Source organism: Macaca mulatta, chromosome 5 (genome assembly GCF_049350105.2).
Source record: "Macaca mulatta isolate MMU2019108-1 chromosome 5, T2T-MMU8v2.0, whole genome shotgun sequence".
In the NCBI taxonomy this organism is placed as follows: domain Eukaryota; kingdom Metazoa; phylum Chordata; class Mammalia; order Primates; family Cercopithecidae; genus Macaca; species Macaca mulatta.
In genome coordinates, this window is record NC_133410.1 from 25,453,152 (window position 1) to 25,476,018 (window position 22,867).

Below are 22,867 nucleotides of genomic sequence, written 5' to 3' on the forward strand. Positions count from 1 at the left end.
GGCCTCCGTGTAAGTATACAGGCATGAAAACTGCTCTTTTCTATTGGATTAGATAAATGTGAGAGGACTACAGAGACTTCCCTCCTCACTCAGTTAAATCCTTAGGGCCTCCTTGGTCTACTTGTCCACTACCTCTGGCTTCGCTGCCTCTTAATCCCCCTCCTGCTCTCCACTCCAGCCACTCTGGTCTGTTGGTTATTTCCCCACTCTTGGTCACAGTCCTTCCTACCTCAGAGCCTTTGCACTGGCTCTTTCCTCTGTGGAAATGCTCTTGCCCCAGGTGTCCACATGGCTTTAAGTCATGACTCAAAGTCACCTTCTTAAGGAAACTTTTCCTGGCCACCTTGGGCTGTCCCCATTTCAGGTACCCCTTGCCTGCTTTATTTTTTTCTCCCCAGCTAACGGAGTACACCAGCTAACGCAGTACATGTGCATGTTATTTCACTCATTTATCTGTTTTTATTATCTCTCTCCTATTAAAGTGTAAGTTCCATGAGGACAGGAATTTTGTTTAATTTTTTTGGTTATTTTTACTGCTATATCCCCAGTATCTGTTACACACTCAGGATATAATAAATAATTTGGAGAATTAATGAATATTAAATAAACCCAGTTTACTTCTTGTAAGTCATATGTAAATTGCCTCTAAAGTAGTCTGGTTAGGGTTGAGCAAAAAGTAGGTTCTATTAATATATTTTGAGTCAATTCAGTAGATAATATTGTAGAGGCTGAGGGGGAAGCAAATAAGAAGTAGATATTACCACCTTCAAGAAGACCTAAGCACCAAATCCAGCCTGCTGGTGTCTGCATGTGTGTGCATATATGCACATAAAGTTTTTTTTCTTTTAGTCTGCACGTTGTTGGCCTACAAAGTGTTAATAAGTGTAAATTAGTTGCCAAATTAAAAAAAAACTATTTCATACAAAATTTGATTTCAGGCATCTGTTGAACAATTGGAGGACGGGACCAACACTAGACCTGCATGCCCGTAGTTCAGCCACGTGAGTGTGAGTGGATATATACACACCAGTGGCTAATTATCATTGCATTTAAGATCTGGGTTTTCTTATACTAGGATTAAGAAAAGTAAAAAATTTGGGGTACTAATAACAGTACAAAAAGTGAGAATGACAATGGAGGCTGTGTGTTTCAAGAAAGAAGGGAAGAAAACTACTTCTTTGGGAAACTAAAGGATATTCCTAATTTTTTTTTAAAGACAGTCTCACACTCACCCAGGCTGGAGTGCAGGTGCACTATGACAGCTCACCGCAGCCTTGAGCTCCCAGGCTCAGGTAGTCCTCCCACCTCAGCCACCAGAGTAGCTGGGACTATAGGTGCCTGCCACCATGCCCACTAATTTTTATATTTTTTATAGACACGAGGTTTAGCCATGTTGCCCAGGCTGGTCTCAAACTCCTGGGCTCAAGCAATCCACCTGCCTCTGCCTCCCAAAGTGTTAAGATTACAGGCACCGTGCCCAGCCTAGATATTCCTGTTTATTGTATACATCATTCACCCATGTATATGACTTATGTGGCTACTATAGTTAATTTGAGTTTTCAGGCCCTCTAGAGAGATATGGCATAGATGTTTTAAAGTATGTACAAGTCAGCATTATAATTGAGCAAAGCTGAATTTACACCCTATATAAGGACTGGATTGATGGTCTGAACTATGTAAAATATGAGCCTTGAGCTAGGCTTTGCAGTAGATAATATTTTTAATTGCTAAAGAAAAGATTATAAGAAAGTCATTCTCAGAAGAACTTGTGAGGGTGGTTTTTGACAACTAGCAAAACAAACCTATGGTATTCTGTGAGTTGAAAGAGTATAGTGTATTGTTCTTTGAGCATGAAATATTTCTCAGATATCTACAGTGTACCAGGTGTTCCAAGTATATATAAAATTCAAAGATATGTAAAATACAACATTGCTCATAATCAGGAGATCCATTTACTTTTGACTCTTTTGCTTTTATTAATATTTTGGGTATTTCTACTATGGACAATACTCTAATACAAATTTCCAGGTTAATTTATCCCATTAAGTTAATTTACCACATTAAGTTAAATGCAGTATCCATAACAATAATGTCACTCATTAATGATTGTGTCATTTTGAATAGGCCTTAATTAGTAATTACAGATTTTGTGGTGGTTTATCATGTTTTGTAATATGTTAGAGTGCACTGAATTTGCTGAACTCCAGTAGTTTAGAACTCTGAGCCGTGTGAAAATACAAAGAGAAGTTCTGTACTCTAAAAAGTATTTAATCTAACTGTACGCGTAACTCCAATATTTTACCTGAACAGATTTAGTTATTGTGGAAGTCCCGATTTCTGTCTTGTGGGCATGATTATTTGCATTACAAAAGGCTTCACCAAAATTTTTCTTTGGGAAATAGGTGCATTTCAATATGATTTTCTATTCGTAATGTTCAAGAAAAGGAAATGCTTTCTTGAATCTAATTGATTTGAGCTTTTTGTTTTTTTCCCCCCATTATTCTTCAGGTTTTTTTGCCCTCCTCCTTGTGTGTATCTTATGGGCAGTGGATGGAAGAAAAAAAAAGAACAAATGGAACGCGATGGTTGTTCTGAACAAGAGTCTCAACCGTGTGCATTTATTGGGATAGGAAATAGTGACCAAGAAATGCAGCAGCTAAACTTGGAAGGAAAGGTAAATCAAGACTGCTAGTTCACCAGAAAAGGGCACCATGGCACCAGAATGTAGTTTTCATATTCATTTTTGTGGTGGAGATTTTTTTCTTTAATAACTATTAGTAACAATTTCTGGAATATATAAACTAGGACCAAAAAGTATGCCTCTCAGATCGCTTTGGTCTAGTCATTCATGAAGCTTATGCTGCTGACATTGGAAGATGGCAAGCAGTAAGCTTCCCCAGCTTGCAAGCAGTTTTAGCAAATCAGATTTCTATTGGAAGCCAGTAATAAATTTAAGAGGCTGATTGCTCATCTTCTGTTTGACAGAGGTTTGATACTCAAATCTCAACAAAAATACATTGTTCAGTAATGTTTTACTCTGCTGTTTTAATCTTAGTTTTATACTAGACATAATGATATATACATTGTGGAAAGCATTTATCTGGGTTATAAAGATCATAAATGTTTACTTGACATCAGAGATACTATAGACAAGAACAGCCACAGTTGGTTATCCTCAAATTTTAGTGCGTAGCAGGGGTTCTTTAATTAATTTTCTAGAGAAAACAATTTATCAACTACTTCTACTAATTGTATGAATTTAGAAAGCAGTCAATCTAGATCTTTTTTTTTTCTTCCCCTGGACGGGATTTTTACTCTGTCACCCAGGTTGAAATGCAGTGGCGCAATCTTGGCTGGCTGCAGCCTCCACCTCTCAAGTAGTAGGACCGTAGGTGTGCGTCACCATGTCCAGCTAACTTTTTTGTATTTTTTTGTAGAGACGGGGTTTCACCATGTTAGCTAGACTGGTCTTGAACTCCTGAGCTCAAGCAATCCACCCACTTCAGCCTCCCAAAGTGCTGGGATTATGGGTGTATGCCGCCGTGTCCAGCCAATCTATACTTTTAATATTGAAAGATAGTTTTTTATTCACTTGGGATTTAGCTATGATTTTATTTTTGCTTGCTACTGTACTTTGAAAAATGGTTAGTTCTGATCTCAATGACTAAATGTCTTCTAAAATAGTGCATAAACAGCTGTTTCATTCAATGCATCTTTGTTGAATATTTTAGTGTTTGCTGTGTTGTAGTTGGCACTAGAGATATGGGTTGGGAGTAGTGTTGATGGAGGTGAGCTAGGGGATATGTGCTCTCAAATTCAATTTTAGTGATTTTACAGATAGTACTACAGGTCTTAATATCAACCTCCTTCAAATTTAGCTATTTGTATGTCATTATATCTTTATAGTTTTTGTAAGTAAGGTTTGTTGACTATGTATTTTAGATTAGATTTGGGATACTTATTACAATAAAAGTTGTTTCATCTTAAACCAGTCAAACTGTTTCAAATTATGACCCCCGAGCTAAAGTAACGAATATATTTAAGTGGTGGGTTAATCTAATAGATCTTAGTCTTGTCTCATCTGTTTTCTTGTTACCTAGGAAATCTCAGAGTTATATGCCTCCAGGCTTCACATGTAGACATTCAGTACTATGAATGAGTGGATCAGATAGGTAGTGAGAAGCCAGGGATTCTAGCTACCTGTGTATATATATAACTGTTTAATCCTACTTCATAGCTCATTTTAACCAGTTCCAGCTTCCAGTAATTTTAAGTGAGGTAATACCAAATCAACCAACCAATAGTATCACTGCTTGTCTTTCGCAAGTATCACTTTGCAGCATTAGATTTGGTATTTCTTCTTCCTTTCAGGGAAATGTCTTTATTGCCTAAAGATCTTGTTTTCAAAGAGTATTTCTAGAGAGATGATTATATACCATTTTCTCTTCTAGAATTCCATTAGCTAATTTAACCTTTTAGAATAGCAAGGCAAATGTAATTTTAGTTTTATTTGCTTATTTTCTATGAGTCAGTGACTTTTTCCTTTTTTTCTTTTCTTTTTTTTTTTTTTTTGAGACGGAGTCTCACTCTGCCGCCCAGGCTGGAGTGCAGTGGCCGGATCTCAGCTCACTGCAAGCTCCGCCTCCCGGGTTTGCACCATTCTCCTGCCTCAGCCTCCCGAGTAGCTGGGACTACAGGCGCCCGCCACCTCGCCCGGCTAGTTTTTGTATTTTTTAGTAGAGACGGGGTTTCACCGTGTTAGCCAGGATGGTCTCGATCTCCTGACCTTGTGATCCGCCCGTCTCAGCCTCCCAAAGTGCTGGGATTACAGGCCTGATTCCTTTTTTTCTTAATGGAATTTGAGTAGTTTGTGGTCGGTGGCCTTACAGTTTTTTTAAAATAATAGTTCCCATAAAATTATCTTGGTTACTTGGTTATGATTTTTGTGGATTCAAACTACTCATTGTAATTAGGGATATATTTCCTTTCTTTCCAAGGAGATATATGTGTGTTTGTTTTTTCTGAACAAAATGCAGTTCTTTTTGTGTAGGTCTTACGATCCAACCTTCTTGGTTCTTTTTTTCCTTTCTTGTTTGCCAGTATGTGTTATTTATGCTGGATTTCAGTTATTTTCTCTTTCTGATTGGATCTTACCTTTTAATTTTAACACTCAAAATTAAGCGATCTCAACAGTTTTAAGCTTTCCCATTAGAATGTAATTACCTTCATTTAGATACACATTTCACTTTTGCTTCCCATGACTGTCTGCTTTAGTACATTGATACCCATTTTCACAGACCTCATCTTATGTTGCAGAAGAATTTCATTGTTAAGCTTAATTTGACCTTCATTGCTGTCATTGCAGACCTGTGGGTGTAGAGGCTCACAGATGCCATCTCTGAGTGTGTTGGAGATCTTGGGTGCAAGGAGTGATGTGACTGCAAAGTACTGTTGTTTTTTTGTTGCTTTATCTTTCTTCATTTTGAGACAGGGTGCCGCCCTGTCACCCAGGCTGGAGTGCGGTGGTGGGATCATGGCTCATTACAACCTCTGCCTCCTGGGCTCAAGCTACCCTCCCACCTCAGCCTCCTGAGTAGCTGGGACTACAGGCATGCACCATTATGCCTGGATAATTTTTGTGTTTTTTGTAGAGATGGGTTTCACCATGTTGCTCAGACTGGTCTCAACCTTCTGGACTTAAGCACTCTGCCCACCTCAGCCTCCCAAAGTGCTGGGGTTATAGGCATGAGCTACCAGCCTGGCCTGTTTTTATTTTTCTTATTACTGTGATTAGCTTTATCTTATTTTTGTCTTCTACAGAGCAAAACCTCTCAAAGCTTTTACTGAACTTTTGATTTTTAAAAACTTAATTGAATGTATAATGTTCAAGATGGCACCTAAATTTTCTTATATAGCTTTGCTATGAGAAGTACAATAAATGATTGCAGTAGTTTTGTCTGCTACCAAAGCTGTCTGTGAGTAAAATTTTAAAAATAAAAACCTATAAGTCATTAACTGTTTCCCGAGTAGCATTTGTTCTGCTTTTTAAAAGGAAGATACAGAAGACATAGTTGAAAAAACTTGTTTAGCTTAATTTTAAAGTGGAATGTTGATCTTTAAAAAAATATAATTCAGATACTTTAGATATTTATACTGTGTTTCAGCATTATTTATCTTATCTGGAAAAGGACAGTAGTTTAGATCCCTCGCTGATTCACAGGGATCAAGAGAATAGGAAAGATTTTAGAATTGTCATATATAATATAAGCAGTAGCATTTTGAAGTGTCTTTGCTGTTTGTCAAGTGCTGTATCTCTTAATCTTTTCAGTTATCAGAATTTAAATTCTAGTAAACTGACATAATGCCTTGAGCATTTTCTCTAGTACCTTTAAATTCAGTTCTTTTAGTGGTACATATGAATCGCCGTTTTGTGCAGTTAACCATTTTAAAAATAGTTCTTTAGAGTAATGCTTATATAATCTCTTTCTGGTTAAGACATTTTATAATCATCCAGTTTGTCTTGCATTGTTTTCCTCAAACTTATAAGTGATTACTCTAGTGTTCAGCTATATAAAGAAAAACATTCTATGCACTGTTTTAAGAAGAACTACTGCTAAAATATTTTACATAATTTGTTGAATTGTGATGCCCTTTTTTTTTTTGAAGATAGTCATTGATTTTTTTAACTGTAAAGATTATTTTAAAAGTTACTGCTGTAACATTGAGTGATAATTCCATGACACAGTTGTAGAGCTATGTAAAACAAGAAAATACTGTTTTTTTAAACGGTCTTTTAAAGAAGATACAATAGATGACAATGTTTGTGTTTTATAGACTTTATAAGGAAGATTTTATACTTTTCAGAAATCAATTTCAGTAAGTTTTACAGTTGATAATTTTTGTAGTTGGTTTTATCAGCTATCCATTGGAATTGTTTTTCTTATTATTACTTAAACTATGGCCATCTGAATTGTAGGTACTACATAAACAAACAAGGTTTTGCTACTATTGAAACTTTACTTTTCTTTCACAGAACTATTGCACAGCCAAAACATTGTACATATCTGATTCAGACAAGCGAAAGCACTTCATGTTGTCTGTAAAGATGTTCTATGGCAACAGTGATGACATTGGTGTGTTCCTCAGCAAGCGGATAAAAGTCATCTCCAAACCTTCCAAAAAGAAGCAGTCATTGAAAAATGCTGACTGTATGTATGCTTTTTTTATTTGTCCCCAATTTCTACCATGAATTAATAAGACAGACTCTTTGTTAAATTAAAAATGGCCTTTTCAATAGCCAATTAATTCTTTACTAATATTTTTGTGGCCCTGTTTATTGTCTCTCTTTTTTTAATCGTAAATCGACAGTATGTGGTCTAATGAAGCAGTTCTTAACCAGAGTTGGTTCCTTAGTGCTCCCAGGACATTTTGGGGAAATGGGAGGTTTTCTCCTTCTGTTGTTATGGTGACTGGAGGGGGTGATGTTGTTGGCTTTGGGTATCTTGAGCCTGTGATGCTGAATTGAATGTCCTGCAGTGTCCAAGGTAGTTCCAATTCCACAAAGAATTGATCTACCCACAGTGTCAAAAAGCACCCCTTTGAAAAACACTACTAATTAAATGGGCTTTTTGGCAGGCCTTCCTGAGAATCTAAACAAAATTTTTAATGTGGTTACTCTGGCAGAGACTGCTGTCTCATCAGCCTATTTTTAGACTACCAGAGAAGTATACTGTCTGTGTGAACTATAAATTTAACCTTCACACCCATTTTTCTTTTTTTAGCTTTTTATTATGGAGACTTTTTTTTTTTTTTTTTGAGACGGACTCTCACTCTGTCGCCCAGGCTGGAGTGCAGTGGCAGGATCTCAGCTCACTGCAACCTCCACCTCCCAGGTTCAACCAATCCTCCCTGCCTCAGCCTCCTGAGTAGCTGGGATTACAGGTGCCCACCATCATGCCCAACTGATTTTGTATTTTTTAGTAGAGATGAGGTTTCACCATGTTGGCCAGGCTGGTCTTGAATTCCTGACCTCAGGTGATCCACCCACCTCAGCCTCCCAAAGTGTTGGCATTATAGGCGTGAGCTACCACCCCTGGCTGAGACTTTCAAATTTAGATAAAAGGGAGAAACCAGCTACCCAGCCTCAACAGGTTTTATCATTCTGTTTCATTATCTCCATCACCACCAACACCTCTTTGTCTTCTAATTGCTGAAGTATTTTAATGTAAATCTTACCCTATCCTTTCAACCAAAATTTCTGCAATAATGACTAATACATGCCTTTTTTTTTTTTTGAAACATCGTTATACCTAACAGTTGACAGCAGCTCTTCAGTGTCATCTAATATCCTATTTCATGTACAGATTTATCAGATTGACCCAGAATGTCTTTTTATAGTTTTTTTGCTTTGTTTTGTTTTACAGTGGTTTGTTCAAACACGGGTTCAGACAAGGTCTACACATTTCAGTCTGTAATAGTTTCTTCTCACCCTGTCACACCTTTGTTTTCCTTCTGTGTCATTTATTTGTTGAAGAAACTGGATCATTTTTCTGTTGTGGAATTCCATATTCTGGGTTTGGCTGATTACATGTTTCTCTGTCTCTCTCATTTTCCATGAACTGGTGGTTAGACATAAAGACTTTCAGAACTAGTTGGTAAAATATACATTCATTTCCTTTGGAAGTCATAATATTTGATTATCCACTTTTTTTTTCATGTTAGGATTGATTATAGTAGTTCAGCTGTCGTTAGTCTATTCTACCCATAAAGTTCCTCAACAAACTTTAACCTAATGGTTTTAATAGCCATTGATGATGTTTAAATCCATTTCATTAAATGCTGCAAAGAGGTAATATTCTAATTTTTTAAATTCATAACTTCTGTATTTGTTAGCTGGAGTTTTTTCTACAAAGAGGAACTTTGCCATATCAGCTATTTGCTTCAATTGTAGTATGTAATGAAAAGGTAGGATTAGTTGCTTGTTTACTCATTTGCAGAACAATGATAACATTCCTTGAAAGAGACCAGTGGGGTTTTAGAGTTTTTGTTTTGTTTGCTTTCTTTTCATTTTGTTTTATTATGAGCTCATGGGTTTTTTTTTTTTTTTTTTTTTTTGTATTGGTTATATTTTAGTCCACTCAGTACACTAATATCACTTAGTTTTTATTATGGAAAAATTTCAAACACACTCAAGTAGACAGAGTTGCATCATAAAATGAAACCTCTTATGTTCATTCTCTAACTTCAACAGTGATCTTAAATTCAACCAACCTTATCTTCATCTATACCTGTACTCCAGGCCCACTTTCTTCTGCCCCTATTTTAGTTTGATGGATATCCAATCAATGTTCAAATGTAAAATGGTCTAAAGTGTTATTTTAAAAATCAGAGTGCTTGAATCAAAATTCAAATCTGCCACATAGTACAGTTTATACTGTGACATGTCCTTGAGTATAATCTATGAACACCCCCCCACCCCCCCAACCCCCGCGCCACACACACACCAACTCTTGCAATTTATTTAAGTAAGTTGAGACATTTGGCCACTAGAGATTTCCATATACTGGATTTTGCTAATTTCATTTATTTGGTGTAGTTTAATGTATTTTCTGTAAATTGGCAGAGTCAAAAAGAAATAGAGCGTGGGCACTAGTTGGAAAGACAGATTTCATTCAGTACTATTGCAACAGGGGAAAATATAACCAAATTCCATTTCAGAATACAACAAAGACAAGTGGGGATGAAGCAGAGTGAGAGGGTCAATGGATGGAAACTTACTAAAAGGAGACATCAAAGGTAGAAGGTTTCTTTCTGACCTGACTTAGGATTTGTGCTAAAGGCAGGCCAAGATGATCATAGATCCAGAGTGGGGGATAATTTAGGAGGATTCTTGCTACAGCTGAGCTAAGCAGACTGATGACAGGGCTCAAGGACAAATACTAGTTGAATGCTCGGAGCAGCCTGCTTAAAAGTTTGGTCAAGGAGAGAATCTTTAGTCTAGAATCGTGATCAGATTTAAGTTTGTTGTCCTTTGTTTCTTGTTTTCTTGCTGGAAAGCAAGACCTACTCCTGTACTAGGAGGTATATTATGTTTGTATTCAGGCTATTTGCATTTCAAATTACATGGTTTTATATAACTGCTTTAACTTTGTGTTTGTACTGAATATTAGTTTCTTGATGACAGAGAACATATTTCACTTTCAGAATATTTTTCTGCTTACATAGATTTATTTTCAAGAAATTTCATATGGTACTTTAAGGTATTTAGAAGAAAGTAGAATTTTCTAAAATCACAGTATGCAGAGGCATTTACCATCAACTCTGATAAACATCCTTCTAGTCCCTTTTCTATGCATGTATTCTGTGTAATTGGATGAAAACTCATATTAAAAATGTATACATTTGCCTAGTGGAACCACAGCGTACAGAGTATTTTATAGTCTGCTTTTCCATTCAGTGATATTCCAGGAAAATATTTTCTTACCAGTATATTTAGATACACATCCTTTAAATAGATCATCATTTAAATTTCTACGGTCTAACATTCATTATTTTAAAAGTAAGTTTTTCTGTAATAATCAGCACCACATTAAACATACTGTGTAGCTTTCACTGTAAAATTATTTTTATGGACATTTGATATCATTAGCTTGACATTATTAGTAACAGTTACCTTGACTTCTTTTTTTGGTGTCATCTATACTGTCTTGGAAAGTGAAAATATTTGTCAAACTGTTAAATGATAAGAAAGAATAATTATACACTGCCAAGCAGAATTTCCTCTTTTGCTCCCTCCCCACCTTTTGCTCCAATCACATAAATAAGAGCTCTTTTTTCTTTGCAGTATGCATTGCCTCAGGAACAAAGGTGGCTCTGTTTAATCGACTACGATCCCAGACAGTTAGTACCAGATACTTGCATGTAGAAGGAGGTAATTTTCATGCCAGTTCACAGCAGTGGGGAGCATTTTTTATTCATCTCTGTGAGTATAAAAATGTGCAATGAATGTTTTTAGTGTGAAATCGTTAAATTCTTTTGATGCGATATATGGATATATTAAGTTTTGTCATTTGCCTAATCATAAAATGAATTCAAAAAGGTAACAATTTGATTTCTTTTTCCACCTACTGTAGTGGATGATGATGAATCAGAAGGAGAAGAATTCACAGTCCGAGATGGCTACATCCATTATGGACAAACAGTCAAACTTGTGTGCTCAGTTACTGGCATGGCACTACCAAGATTGGTATGGCTCTACTTTTGCTTTAGTGATAATGTGAAGTAAAAATTAATTCTTTAAACAGGAAAGTCACAACATTCAAATGGAAAAACACACCTCAATTTTATGCTTTTTAATTTTAAAAGATGTGTTAGTAATCAGAGCTGTTTATAATTGACAGTTATACTGTACCTTATTTCAGAAATGCTTTAAGGTAATTAGCCAGTTTTTACAAGTACATTCTTAATGATTTTTTCTTAAATGATTTCCAATATATTTTGGTGGCAATTTCCTTTTTAGCTGTTTATCTGAAGATGTTCAGTAGAGGGCACTATAAATTACATTTGTTTTCTTTACTAATTCAGATAATGTATTCATTTTTTTGTGGTACCTGCCATATCCCAATGTAGGACCAAGTTTTCATAAAGAAGAAATTCATATTTCTTTTAAAATATAAGCATAATTTTTGTTAGCTTACTGTCTCACAAGAAGATAGATTTATTAAAACTTAAATAAAATTGGTGTTTCTAACTTTGGGAGAGGAGCATAGGATTTAGGGCTTTTGTTCAATAGAAGACATTGAAACTCAGCCACGCATGGTGGCTCATACCTGCAATCCCAGCACTTCAACAGGTGAAGGCAGGAGAAGGAGAGGTGAGTAGCCCTGGCATCACTTGAGCTCAGGAGTTCGAGACTAGCCCTGGCAACATGGTCAGACCTTGTCTTTACCCCGCGCCGCCCCCCCCCACCCAAAAAAAAAATTTAGCCAGGCGTGGTGGTGCACACCTGTAGTCTCAAGCGGAAGTGGGAGGATCACTTGAGCTTGGGAGGTCCTGGCTACAGTGAGCAGTGATCGTACCACTGGACTTCCTGGGCAACAGAGTGAGATCCTATCTCAACAACCACTAAAAAGGAGATCTTAAACTGTAAAAACTGCTTTTGTTAGTTAAATGAAAACAAAAGTGCTCTATAGTGCCACCCCCTCCCAATTTTCCCTCTCCTTTTCTGAAACAATACAATTTATTTATATTCAAGATGAAGGGGATTTATGAGTAAGTTTCATTCAAGGTCAAACTGAAGAGGTTGGGTGAGTAGAAGAACATTTAGTATTAATGTTCCTAAACATGCCTTCTATTTATCTTTTTGGTGCAATATTCCACTGGCTTTTATTTTCTGGGGCCATTTCAGCAGAGGCCGGGTTGATCTACAATTTTCTAAGCCAGTGATTCATTTCTGTGTTACTGTTTTTTTTTGCCCTCTGTCATGATTGTACAAGGTGATTTTATTTCCCATGTCAATGCAATAAGCTAAAGACATGAAGTATAGTAATAGTAATCTGTAAAGCTTTGCAGTTGAGACAAATTGTAATAAAAAGGGTAACATTAGGGAATGAAGGGCATGAAAAACAGAGCAGGAGACAGAAGCAAGCACAAGATCTGAATCAGCATTTATTCATTTTTTTCTCTTCTCATTCATTTTCTCTGTTCCAAGGATGATGTTTGTTTGCTTTAGTGTTAAATGCTTGTACTGCAGAAGCACAATTTAGGAGGATGATTCTGATCCCCAATAATTTATAATACAAACCACTTAGAAGACAGGCCCAAATTTAAAACAGTGTTTTCATTTATAGTTGTTTGTAAAGTACCAGTAGTCTGCCTTACTTGAAAGTCGTCATTAATTGAAGTTTTTACACTCAAAACTGTATGGCTTTATATTAAAATGTTGCAATAAAACATTAACTTACTAGAAAAAGTTGCAGTACCATTATTAAGATGCTGATAAATAAATCTTTCTAGGGGTTTCATGACTGAGGAATTCTGACATGCAAAGTCGAGTGCCTCTCCTCATGGAGTTTACATTTTGGTAGGGTGATAAGCCAGATATCCATGTAAAGGATTTATGTAGTGATGAGAAGACAAAACAAGATAATAAAAGGATAGAGAATTGGAAGAGCGCTTAGAGAGGTCAGGGAAGTCTTTTTGAAGGCGCAGTATTTGAAGAGACCAGAATGAAGTCAAAGAACTGCCAACTGAGGGAGGAGCATTTCAGGCAAACAGAACAAGTACAGAACTGAAGGCAGGGGATGTGTGATGACTAGTAAAGAAACCAATGGAGCTGGAGTGGAGGGAGGAGAGGTCAAGTGGCAAGAACCGAAGCTGTAAGATTAGTACTAGGCAAGATCTTGTAGGATCCCTCTCTGTATCTAGGGTTAGGACTTCATATTATCTCTCTATGTTAGAAGGCCACTGGAGGGTTTTAAACATAACGGCCCATTTTTGTTTAGAAGCATACGTCTGGCTGCTGGATGAAGAAGAGAGCATAGTGATGTGGCCGTGGAAGCAGAGAGACAGGTGCTTGGATTGTGGTCGTAATTGAGGCAGGAGTTGATAGTATCTTAGACCCAGGATCATAGTAGTAAGGTGTTGAGGGGTGACAGATTTGTTTGAAAGTGGACCTGACGGAATTTGCTGGGAGATTGGATGGTTGGATATGAGAGAAAGCAAAGCATTAAGGATAACTCAAGGTTTTTGGATTGAGTGAATGTTGGTGCCATTTATTGATCTAGATGAGTTGGGGAAGGATCAAGTTTAGGAGGAAATCAAAAAATCTGTTTTTGATATGGTAAGCTTGAGATGCCTGTTAGACATCATAAGTGGAAATGTTGAATAGGTAGTTAAGTGTACATACAAGTTGAATGCAGGAGAGAAGATAAGTCTGGAGATAATTAATTTAGGAGTTGTCAACCTTTAAATTTTAAACAGTATAGATTATAAAGAGCGGAAAAGAGGGCTGAGAACTCGCCTCTGGGCACTCTAAAGGTCAGTTGGAGCAGGTGTGGTTCTGAAGGCAAAATGTGTTGAGAGCTTCTGAGAAAATGAACTAAAATGTGGACAGAAAAGTGTCATGAGATACATCTGTCTGGAAATCCTTGGTGGCTTTGAAAAGCAGTTGTAGTGGAGTCTTTGAGATAAAAGGGGAGAGGCTGTAGGAGATGAGACAGGAAGAGGCATTTCCGGAGGAACAGGTAGTGAGAGGGAGGGCAGGCATGTAGTCAGGGCTTTCTTTACTTTTGGTTCTGAGGTGAGCGATAGTTATGTTTGTATGTTGTTGGAAGTGATGGATAGAGAAGGAAACTAAGAGTAAAAGTTCCGTGTCCAATCTTGCTCTTCATCATCATCATCTCCTTAGCCATTAATTCTAGGTGTCAAGTGTCATATAGGGTTTGATAGTATTATCTTTCAGATATTCATGTGTTTTGTGGACTAGTTGGATTATAAGATTTAGAGATCATTTGGACAGGCAGCCAGCCCTGGGATCAGGACATATTCTGGTCCTTCAGCTACTAAACTGGTAATTTTTAGCAATTTATCTGACCTTTCTAAGCCCATTTTGTAATCTATAAAATGAGTTTAATTTTGTTATGTTTTTAAATACGTAAGTTTTGGATAATGGATATAAGATGTTTGCACTGACAGTAGCCTTCTAGAGATTTTTCCGTTTGATGTTGGAATATTTGTCATTTTATGCATATTATTGGAAAATATCATCAGAACTTGCTATTCAAAATATGGTCTGTAGGCCAGCAGTATTAACATCGCCTGGGATTTTGTTAGAAATGCAGAATATCAGGCCCCACAAGGGTCCTGCTAGATCAGAACCTGTGTTTTTCACAAGAACCCCAGCTCATTTCAGTGCGCATTAATGTTTGAAAAGTACTGACCTAGAAAACAAGTGCCTGCCTGCCTGATTTTTTTTTTTTTTAGATGTTCAGGGAAGAGGGTAACAATTTCTATATTCTGACCTGCTTGCAATCTAAAAGTGTTTTTCATTCCTAGTCTTTTTGTTTGTGAATGTTTTTATATAGTAGGCATATGACAAATAACTGATGTATTATTATACAGTATATAACTTCTATGTACTTTTGATGTACACAAGGAAAATCCTTTCCATGTATTGATGACCTTTTATTTCTTAATTGTCAAATATAGATAATTAGGAAAGTTGATAAGCAGACCGCATTATTGGATGCAGATGATCCTGTGTCACAACTCCATAAATGTGCGTTTTACCTTAAGGATACAGAAAGAATGTACTTGTGCCTTTCTCAAGAAAGAATAATTCAATTTCAGGTATGTTTTTAAATTACTGGTGAAATCTAAAATATACAAACTGTGAGGTTATCATCTTGCAAAAATATGAAATTTTCATTTGCTGTTAATTATATACAAATGCATGAAGCTATACACAGATAGGGATCTCAGGTATGAGCATCCTTAACACACAATCCTCAGACATGCAAGCAATCCTTCCTCAAGGAAGAACTCAAAATTATGAAAACGTTCTCAGAGAAAGAGTTAACATCTAGTTCTAGGGTTCTTAGTTGAAGAACAAAGAGCCCCTCAGGATATCCAAAAATAGATTTTCAGTGCTCATTGAATCTTCTGAAATTGTGTGCAAACATTGTATAGACGAAGCATTTTTCTGGGTGAAGGCTCAAAATCTCATCAGATTTACATCGTGGTTTCCCAAGATAGTAACGATGACATGCTTTAAAAGCTAATGTTTTACATTTACTCAGAAGGCTTTCATGAGGTTATGACATGGGCAGATGATTTAATAAGATAGTCACAGTTTCATGTGAAACTCCTTTCCAGAGAGATGGCCACACACACACTGATGGGCATGCTGAGTCCCTGGTCTAGGTGTGTTAAGGAAGGGGTAGGTGCTTTGCCTTCCCATCTTGATTCCCTCCTATAGAACGTGCATAAGCTTCTAGCTGTTGCCTAAGCATGAGGACCCCCATTCTCTTTCTTAGGAGTTCCCGAAGAGTTTTAAACAGCCATTTACATCACAGATATTGACCTGCTATTAATGAAATTTGTACCTGCATTGGTGTACTCATGGTTGCTCTGAAAGTTATTATTATTTAATATGTCACTGAAATAGTTTGTATTATAAGAAAAACTGCTGTCTGTGGGGTTTCTGTATTAGTATTCTGTTTGTGTTTATGTAGGGATGGGCAAAACACCATGCTTTAGAAAGTTTATAAGTTTTTACTGAATTCTCTTAACTCTTGTCTGAGTTAAGAGATGCAAACTGTATAAAACTGTATGCAAACTGTATAAAACTTAGTTTCTAAACTTCTTTCTTTATTAGGCCACTCCATGTCCAAAAGAACCAAATAAAGAGATGATAAATGATGGCGCTTCCTGGACAATCATTAGCACAGATAAGGCAGAGTATACATTTTACGAGGGAATGGGCCCTGTCCTTGCCCCAGTCACACCTGTGCCTGTCGTAGAGAGCCTTCAGGTGAGACTGCCTAGTCTAAGTTGGCCTTTAGCTCTTTGCAGCTACTCTCAGCTATGACTTGGCATCATTTCATTTCATGGGAGTTTTGATTTTTCTCCAATTGTGTGATTTGGGGATTTTTATATTCACCATTTGTTGATTTTTAAAAAAACAAAATTAGGAGGAGCATACTTGCCAGAAAATTTAAATTTAAATAAACTTGTGTGTTATCTTGAAATGTTTTTAGCTAGCTTTGTAATAAAAAACATTTTAATTGCCCTTTTTTTTTAAACAAATGGAAGTTGAATGAGAATTTAATTTGTGTACTTTAATGAAAAATGAAAAGTTTTCTCAGTGTTGTGATTTTCTATGAATTGCAGTTGAATGGCGGTGGGGACGTAGCAATGCTTGAACTTACAGGACAGAATTTCACTCCAAATTTACGAGTGTGGTTTGGGGATGTAGAAGCTGAAACTATGTACAGGTATTTGATAAAACTTTTTACATCATCCAGAGGTTGTGAGGGGTGTGGGTACAGGAGATTCTTTCCTGGCATTGATTGTAATGTATTAAACAACCTTGTCTTAAGTCTCATTTTTAACATGTACTTTGCTTTTTAAAGTGCTTTTAAGTGATTTATATTTCCTCCTCAGGTGTGGAGAGAGTATGCTCTGTGTCGTCCCAGACATTTCTGCATTCCGTCAAGGTTGGAGATGGGTCCGGCAACCAGTCCAGGTTCCAGTAACTTTGGTCCGAAATGATGGAATCATTTATTCCACCAGCCTTACCTTTACCTACACACCAGAACCAGGGCCGCGGCCACATTGCAGTGCAGCAGGAGCAATCCTTCGAGCCAATTCAAGCCAGGTGCCCCCTAATGAATCAAACACAAACAGCGAGGGAAGTTACACAAACGCCAGCACAAATTCAACCAGTGTCACATCATCTACAGCCACAGTGGTATCCTAACTACCGTCTTTTTGCTAGGACTTAAACTGACTTGAGTGTGGCAAAAAGTCAAAAAAGGAGAAAAAATGAACAATCTTTTGTGGTTTCTTGGGAACTTTTCATACCAGGTGATACTATTCAAAAACCCCGTTATCTCTCTGCAAGTGCTGATTTGAAATGCAGAAGCCACAGTTTAAAAAAAAAAAAAAAAAAAAAAAGTCAAAATGTACAAACTATTGGAAATCAAGTTTTTCAACTGTTTGGTTGGTTGGTTGGTTGGTTTTTGTTTGGTTTTGTTTAAATGGGCAAGAAGTAAATAATGTGGCTGGAATACAAGTTGAACAAACTAGAAGACACAAATCTAACACAGTTTTTATGGACCAAGGAACTTGTATATTGTATAAGCTTTAGTAAAAGGTACATTTTCACCATACCTTTTTTTATATCACGGTATTATAGTACACCTTGTTACCAAATAGGTTGTTCTCTTCCCCACTTACCTTTGAGCTTTTGCTCTAAAATACATTCAGGTTCCAAGCCTGACCATGCTTGTTTAATCTAATTGTCATACTCTTCCAGGTTTTTTTTTTTGGTCTAGGCTGGAACTTTTTTCTTTTATTTTCAGCTGAAGTCTTAGGACTTTTCGTGAGTCAAAATTGTTTGGATTTCAGCAAGTCAAATCTTGTAAAGGCCTATGTATTTTTTTTTAAGATTATATGAAGTCTGTGCAAAAGCTTTAAAAAAAAAATGCCTCTGCCTTGCCTGCAATACATGCAATGTATGTTAACTTAGTCTCTCTTCTCAGACACTGTTGGTAGTAATTTCTGTGTGTTCCTTTTTTTTTTTTTTTTTTTAAATGGACTTATAGTGGTTATCCAAGAGGTTCTAACATTCACATGCAATTTGGTGTGGCCATTTAGCCATTAATGAGTTAATGGCACAGAACATGTTGATATTTGAAGTGTTTTCTCCCCTTTTCCCATAACGTAAATACATAATGTGTGTTCCAGGATTTGTTCAGGTTTTTCCCCCCTCCTAATCTTGTACATAACTTGTATTATGTGTAAGTTAAACATTTTATTTTGAACTTGGAAAGTTCCCAGTGATTTCATTCAGCAGGGTATTTTCTGCCTTGTTGGCAAGTGACAAAAAATATGGGAAGTATTTGCTACCAGTTGGTAGATGGTGCCCTTATGGTAGAATGAGGAAAATGTCAGCAAAAGCATGTTTTATTATCTTTACTTTTTTGGGGGGGGGTTGAAGGGGGTAGCTAGCCAGAACATCATTGTAATCTTAAAACATAAGATGCTTTTATTAGATGATCAACTAAAATAGCTGGAAGACAGTACTTTAGAAACAGATAGTTGTAAGATTATAAAATGCAAATGTAACTTATGTTTTCATTTTTTTCTCTGCCTTTTTTGTTTGTTTTCTCTTTTCCAGTACTGAGCATCTCCACAAACATCTCCTAACTCAGAAAATGTTTCTTTTCTTTTCAGTTGAGATTTGGTTGCATTCAGGGTTGTATGTTGGCCTTGCATGCTAAACCCGCCAGTTTTACCTTGCTTTCATTCCTGAACTTTGGTTATGCTTTTGTTTGGTTTCTTCGAAATTGCAGCAGACTCATTGGGCTACATTTAGTACAGGAATCACATATGTAATGTTATACGACACAGTCTAGTAATACAATCATCCCTCTTAGAGTAAAAACTACCTCTAGATTGTGGTAAGCTTTTACTGTCCCATAAAACAGGAGCCACAGTACCTTATGAATGCAAAACTGTAACTTCCTACAGTGTTTCCCTACAGAACATTGTCTTTCTGGTGTCCTGGGCTGTTTTGAAAAAGTTTCCATTAATAGACTTTTTAGAAATTATTATTAGTAGCATTTTTTTTTTCAGCTTCGCTGTCTTCATCACTCACTCTATGCTCAGACTATGCCACTGTAAATATTCTTCCTAACATCTTTAAATCGCCTTTTCCTCAGTTTTCAAGGGGAAAGTCATTTGTAAAGCACGTTAGGTGATTAAATCAGTTATTGCAGTTTTCTCTTACTGCAAGCCTTTTTAATCACCCCCAGGCTGCATTTTATTCTGTATCGCCTTTTTTCTTCAAATCTGCTCCAGTCACTCACATCTCTCTTATAAGCTAATCCTGCCTCACACCTTAAATCTGTTTCAGTGATCAAGGGCAGAACTCATTGTGGCCTTATCTTTCTTTGTTGTAACTGTTCACCGTCTCTTTCTTACAGACCGCTTATTTCTGAGTAATAGTTATTCCTCTCTGTGGAGTCACGGCAGGAGTCATTACACAGTGCTTTTGTTCAGAGCATGGACATGTTCCTAGTGCTGCTTTGCTTTAACGGCCACAAGTTTCCTCCACTTCCTAGGTTTGGTATTTAGTTAAGGAATCATATTAAATTAACCAATAACAAAAGAGATACTTTTGAAGAACAAACTATTCCTTACCCATTTTTGTAGCTCAAAAATAATTTTTCAAGTTCATGACTTTGTTAAAATGAACTTGTGCTTTTTTAACAAACGTTTGTTTTATTTTTATTGTTTCTTTCCATAAGATAATTGAAATATTATACTGTAAACCCTTTTCTCTCTCTCTCTCTCTCTCTCTTTTTTTGAAAAGTCCAAGAATCTACTTTTACAGGCATTTTTCCCCACCTATTTTTGGCCATTCTTATACCACAGACTAAAAAGTGAAACGATTTGTGCATTGTAGCTTTTTGTTTATCAGTGGTTTTTTTGTCAGCTGCTTAAATTTTTTCTTTCATGGTTTTGTGAATCATTTTCAGTATGATAATTTATAGGAACCTTGTCCTCTGGTTATAGTAGACTGTGTCCCCTCCAGTAATGGCATTATTAGACATGCTGATCATTTACCCGCAGAAAGACTCTCTTCTTAGAATGGTGAGTGCTTCAGTTATAGTATGTTTGAATTTTTAAAAATTCTGTTTTAGAAATGTATCTTATGCTTTCATGACTTTATGCAATTTCTAAACATACACATCTTAGAAGCTGAGTCTCTGATCCAATATGTTTTTATTTGTTCCATTTAATTTATCACATAGATTGAGAAGGCAAGCTAAAAGCTTTAAAAATGCCCTTTATATTTTGAGTGATTTCAGAGTTGAACACTAGTATGCTATCTAAATTTGCTGCTCATTTCTTTAAACTGTGGCAATTAAAGGCATCCTTATACATGACTTAATCGTGAAATGTTTGTCACTTTTACTGCACAGACTTATCTGCAATCATAACTGGTTAGTTCTTTTTGTTTTGTTGTTTTTAATGAAACTGGTACCATCTGTGCTTTCACAAAAAACTTCCAATGCCGTTTTTGAGAACTAACCTAACTAGTCATGCTAACCAGAAAATCCACTGGGGAGGAGGTTCCTTTTGAAACAAAATGCTGTTCAGTTAGTAACCAAGTTACTTTGATTTCAAAAGCAGCTGTGTTTCTGATGAGTACTGAACAAATGTGTGTAATTTTCTGTGCCAGACTTACACTTTGTTTTCAAGCACTGCAATGTGGGATGGATGGTTAGAAACAATAATATAGTAGGGTTTCTGTTTAACTCTTTCAGGACTGAACTGTATCTCCTTTTGTTAATTTCCCCGTGTCGTGATAAATGTTTGCCAGCATTCAGTACTGTGTTGGTCCAGATGTAGGTTTATATGCTCATTTTTAGCTTATTTCTTGTACCTTGCAGCATGCTCTACGCATTCAGTCCTTAAGGGGTTTATCTTACAAACTGTGCGCCTGTAAGGTTTATTAGCAATAAGATAGAAAATCGAGCAAGTTTATACCATAATTTTGTAGAAAAAAAAGAATCTGCTCAGTTCCATATTTCATCCATGAAAAACTTGCAATATGAGCAGTTTCAAGGAATAAATAAAAAGGAAATGTAAACCATTGTAAAAGTCTTCTGTCGAATGTGCCTGATGCATGTATTATCGTCTTTGATTTCAGAATACTTCATAAAGATAAAATTAAATTCTATATTATAGTTGGTGTATTTACAATCTTACCATGTACATCACATCAAAGTGATAGCTCTACTAATTTAATTTCCATGTCAATGTTTTTAACTATGTAGTGCTTTAAAGAGATTTTTTCCCCCCATGTAAATGGTGAAATGGGTTTTGTCACTCAAGGGGCATCTCTCGAATCAGAATCATTTAAAGCTGATTTCAACAAAATTGGAGAATATTATTTAGCAATAACTTGCTTTTCCAATATAAGATGGTCATTTTGTCTGGTATAGGAAGGAACACATAATAGTTTGTCTTTCGGGGGATGGGGAGGGGGGGTCCTAGAAGTGGGGATAGTATTCTTTAATATGAAACAAAGGTAAATGGGGAAGTTACATAAGGTTTTTTTTTGTTTTTGTTTTTTTGGACAGAGTCTTGCTCTGTCGCCCCTGAGCTGGAGTGCAGTGGCACAGTGTTGGCTCACCGCAACCTCTGCTTCCCGAGTTCAAGTGATTCTTCTGCCTCAACCACCCCAGGAGGTGGGATTACAGGCATGCGTCACTGCAGCTGGCTAATTTTTGTATTTTTAGTAGAGACAGGGTTTCACCATGTTGACCAGGCTAGTCTTGAACTCCTGACCTCAGGTGATCCGCCTGCCTCTGTCTCCCAAAGTGCTGGGATTACAGGCATGAGCCACCATGCCCAGCCCATAATTTTTAAATCATAGCAAGTTCAGTTGTTATTGACCTGCCCAAAGAAAGAATCTAAGTTATGAGGATTTTGCAAAAGACATCTTGTTATATACTCATTGTTAAGTTAGAAACAAACATGTAGTTGGGGTTTGAATTGTGAGGCCTCCAGAGGTTGAGATTGATAGTGAGTCACTTGATTTAGAATTTAGAATAATCTTGTATTCCTTGCTGTAAGTACTGCATGGTTACTTTAATCTTACAAAAAATAACGTGAAATATATTGGTTTTTTGGGGTCATTGAACCCCTAGATGGCCACCAGTTATGATGATGTGCAAGCCAATTTAGTTTCCAAATCTAATGAGTCGGCGCAGAGTGAAGTTTCCCCTCTAAAATAACAACAGCAGCAACAAACTGGAAAGATACACTAAAAAGGAAACCCTAACAGAAAGTTTGATACTAGAAAACATTTAAGGAAGACAGATGAAGCTGTTGTATATAAAGTACAAATGAGACCATTTCATCAAAGAGGTCGAGCTGTAAGCCTAAAGCCCTGTCAGGACCTATAAGACTGGACGGTTATGCCCGTGGTTCTTTGTGTTCAGAGTAAGGCTGTCCATATGCCTGGCACATAGGTATTCAACAGAGTTAGGTGAAGCTGTAACGTTCACCTATATAGAACTCAGGACTAATCTTGGTTTATAGAAAATGCAGGTAAATACTCAGAAAAATG

At 36.6% G+C, this 22,867-nt stretch overlaps 1 protein-coding gene across 11 annotated transcripts in view; it reads left to right on the forward strand.

Annotated features, from left to right (window-relative positions):
- RBPJ (recombination signal binding protein for immunoglobulin kappa J region) overlaps positions 1 to 21,393 on the forward strand; it is a 270,633-nt gene extending 249,240 nt beyond the window's left edge. For 6 of the 11 annotated variants that reach the window (XM_015138101.3, XM_078001481.1, XM_015138099.3 and 3 more), the window contains 8 exons: positions 2,509 to 2,674; positions 7,034 to 7,208; positions 10,844 to 10,981; positions 11,133 to 11,245; positions 15,208 to 15,348; positions 16,376 to 16,531; positions 16,891 to 16,994; positions 17,164 to 21,393. In XM_015138101.3, coding sequence (XP_014993587.1) covers positions 2,509 to 2,674; positions 7,034 to 7,208; positions 10,844 to 10,981; positions 11,133 to 11,245; positions 15,208 to 15,348; positions 16,376 to 16,531; positions 16,891 to 16,994; positions 17,164 to 17,479 — 1,309 coding nt within the window. In that variant the 3' untranslated portion in view covers positions 17,480 to 21,393. 11 annotated transcript variants of the gene reach the window in all.
- Positions 21,394 to 22,867: the final 1,474 nt, after the last annotated feature.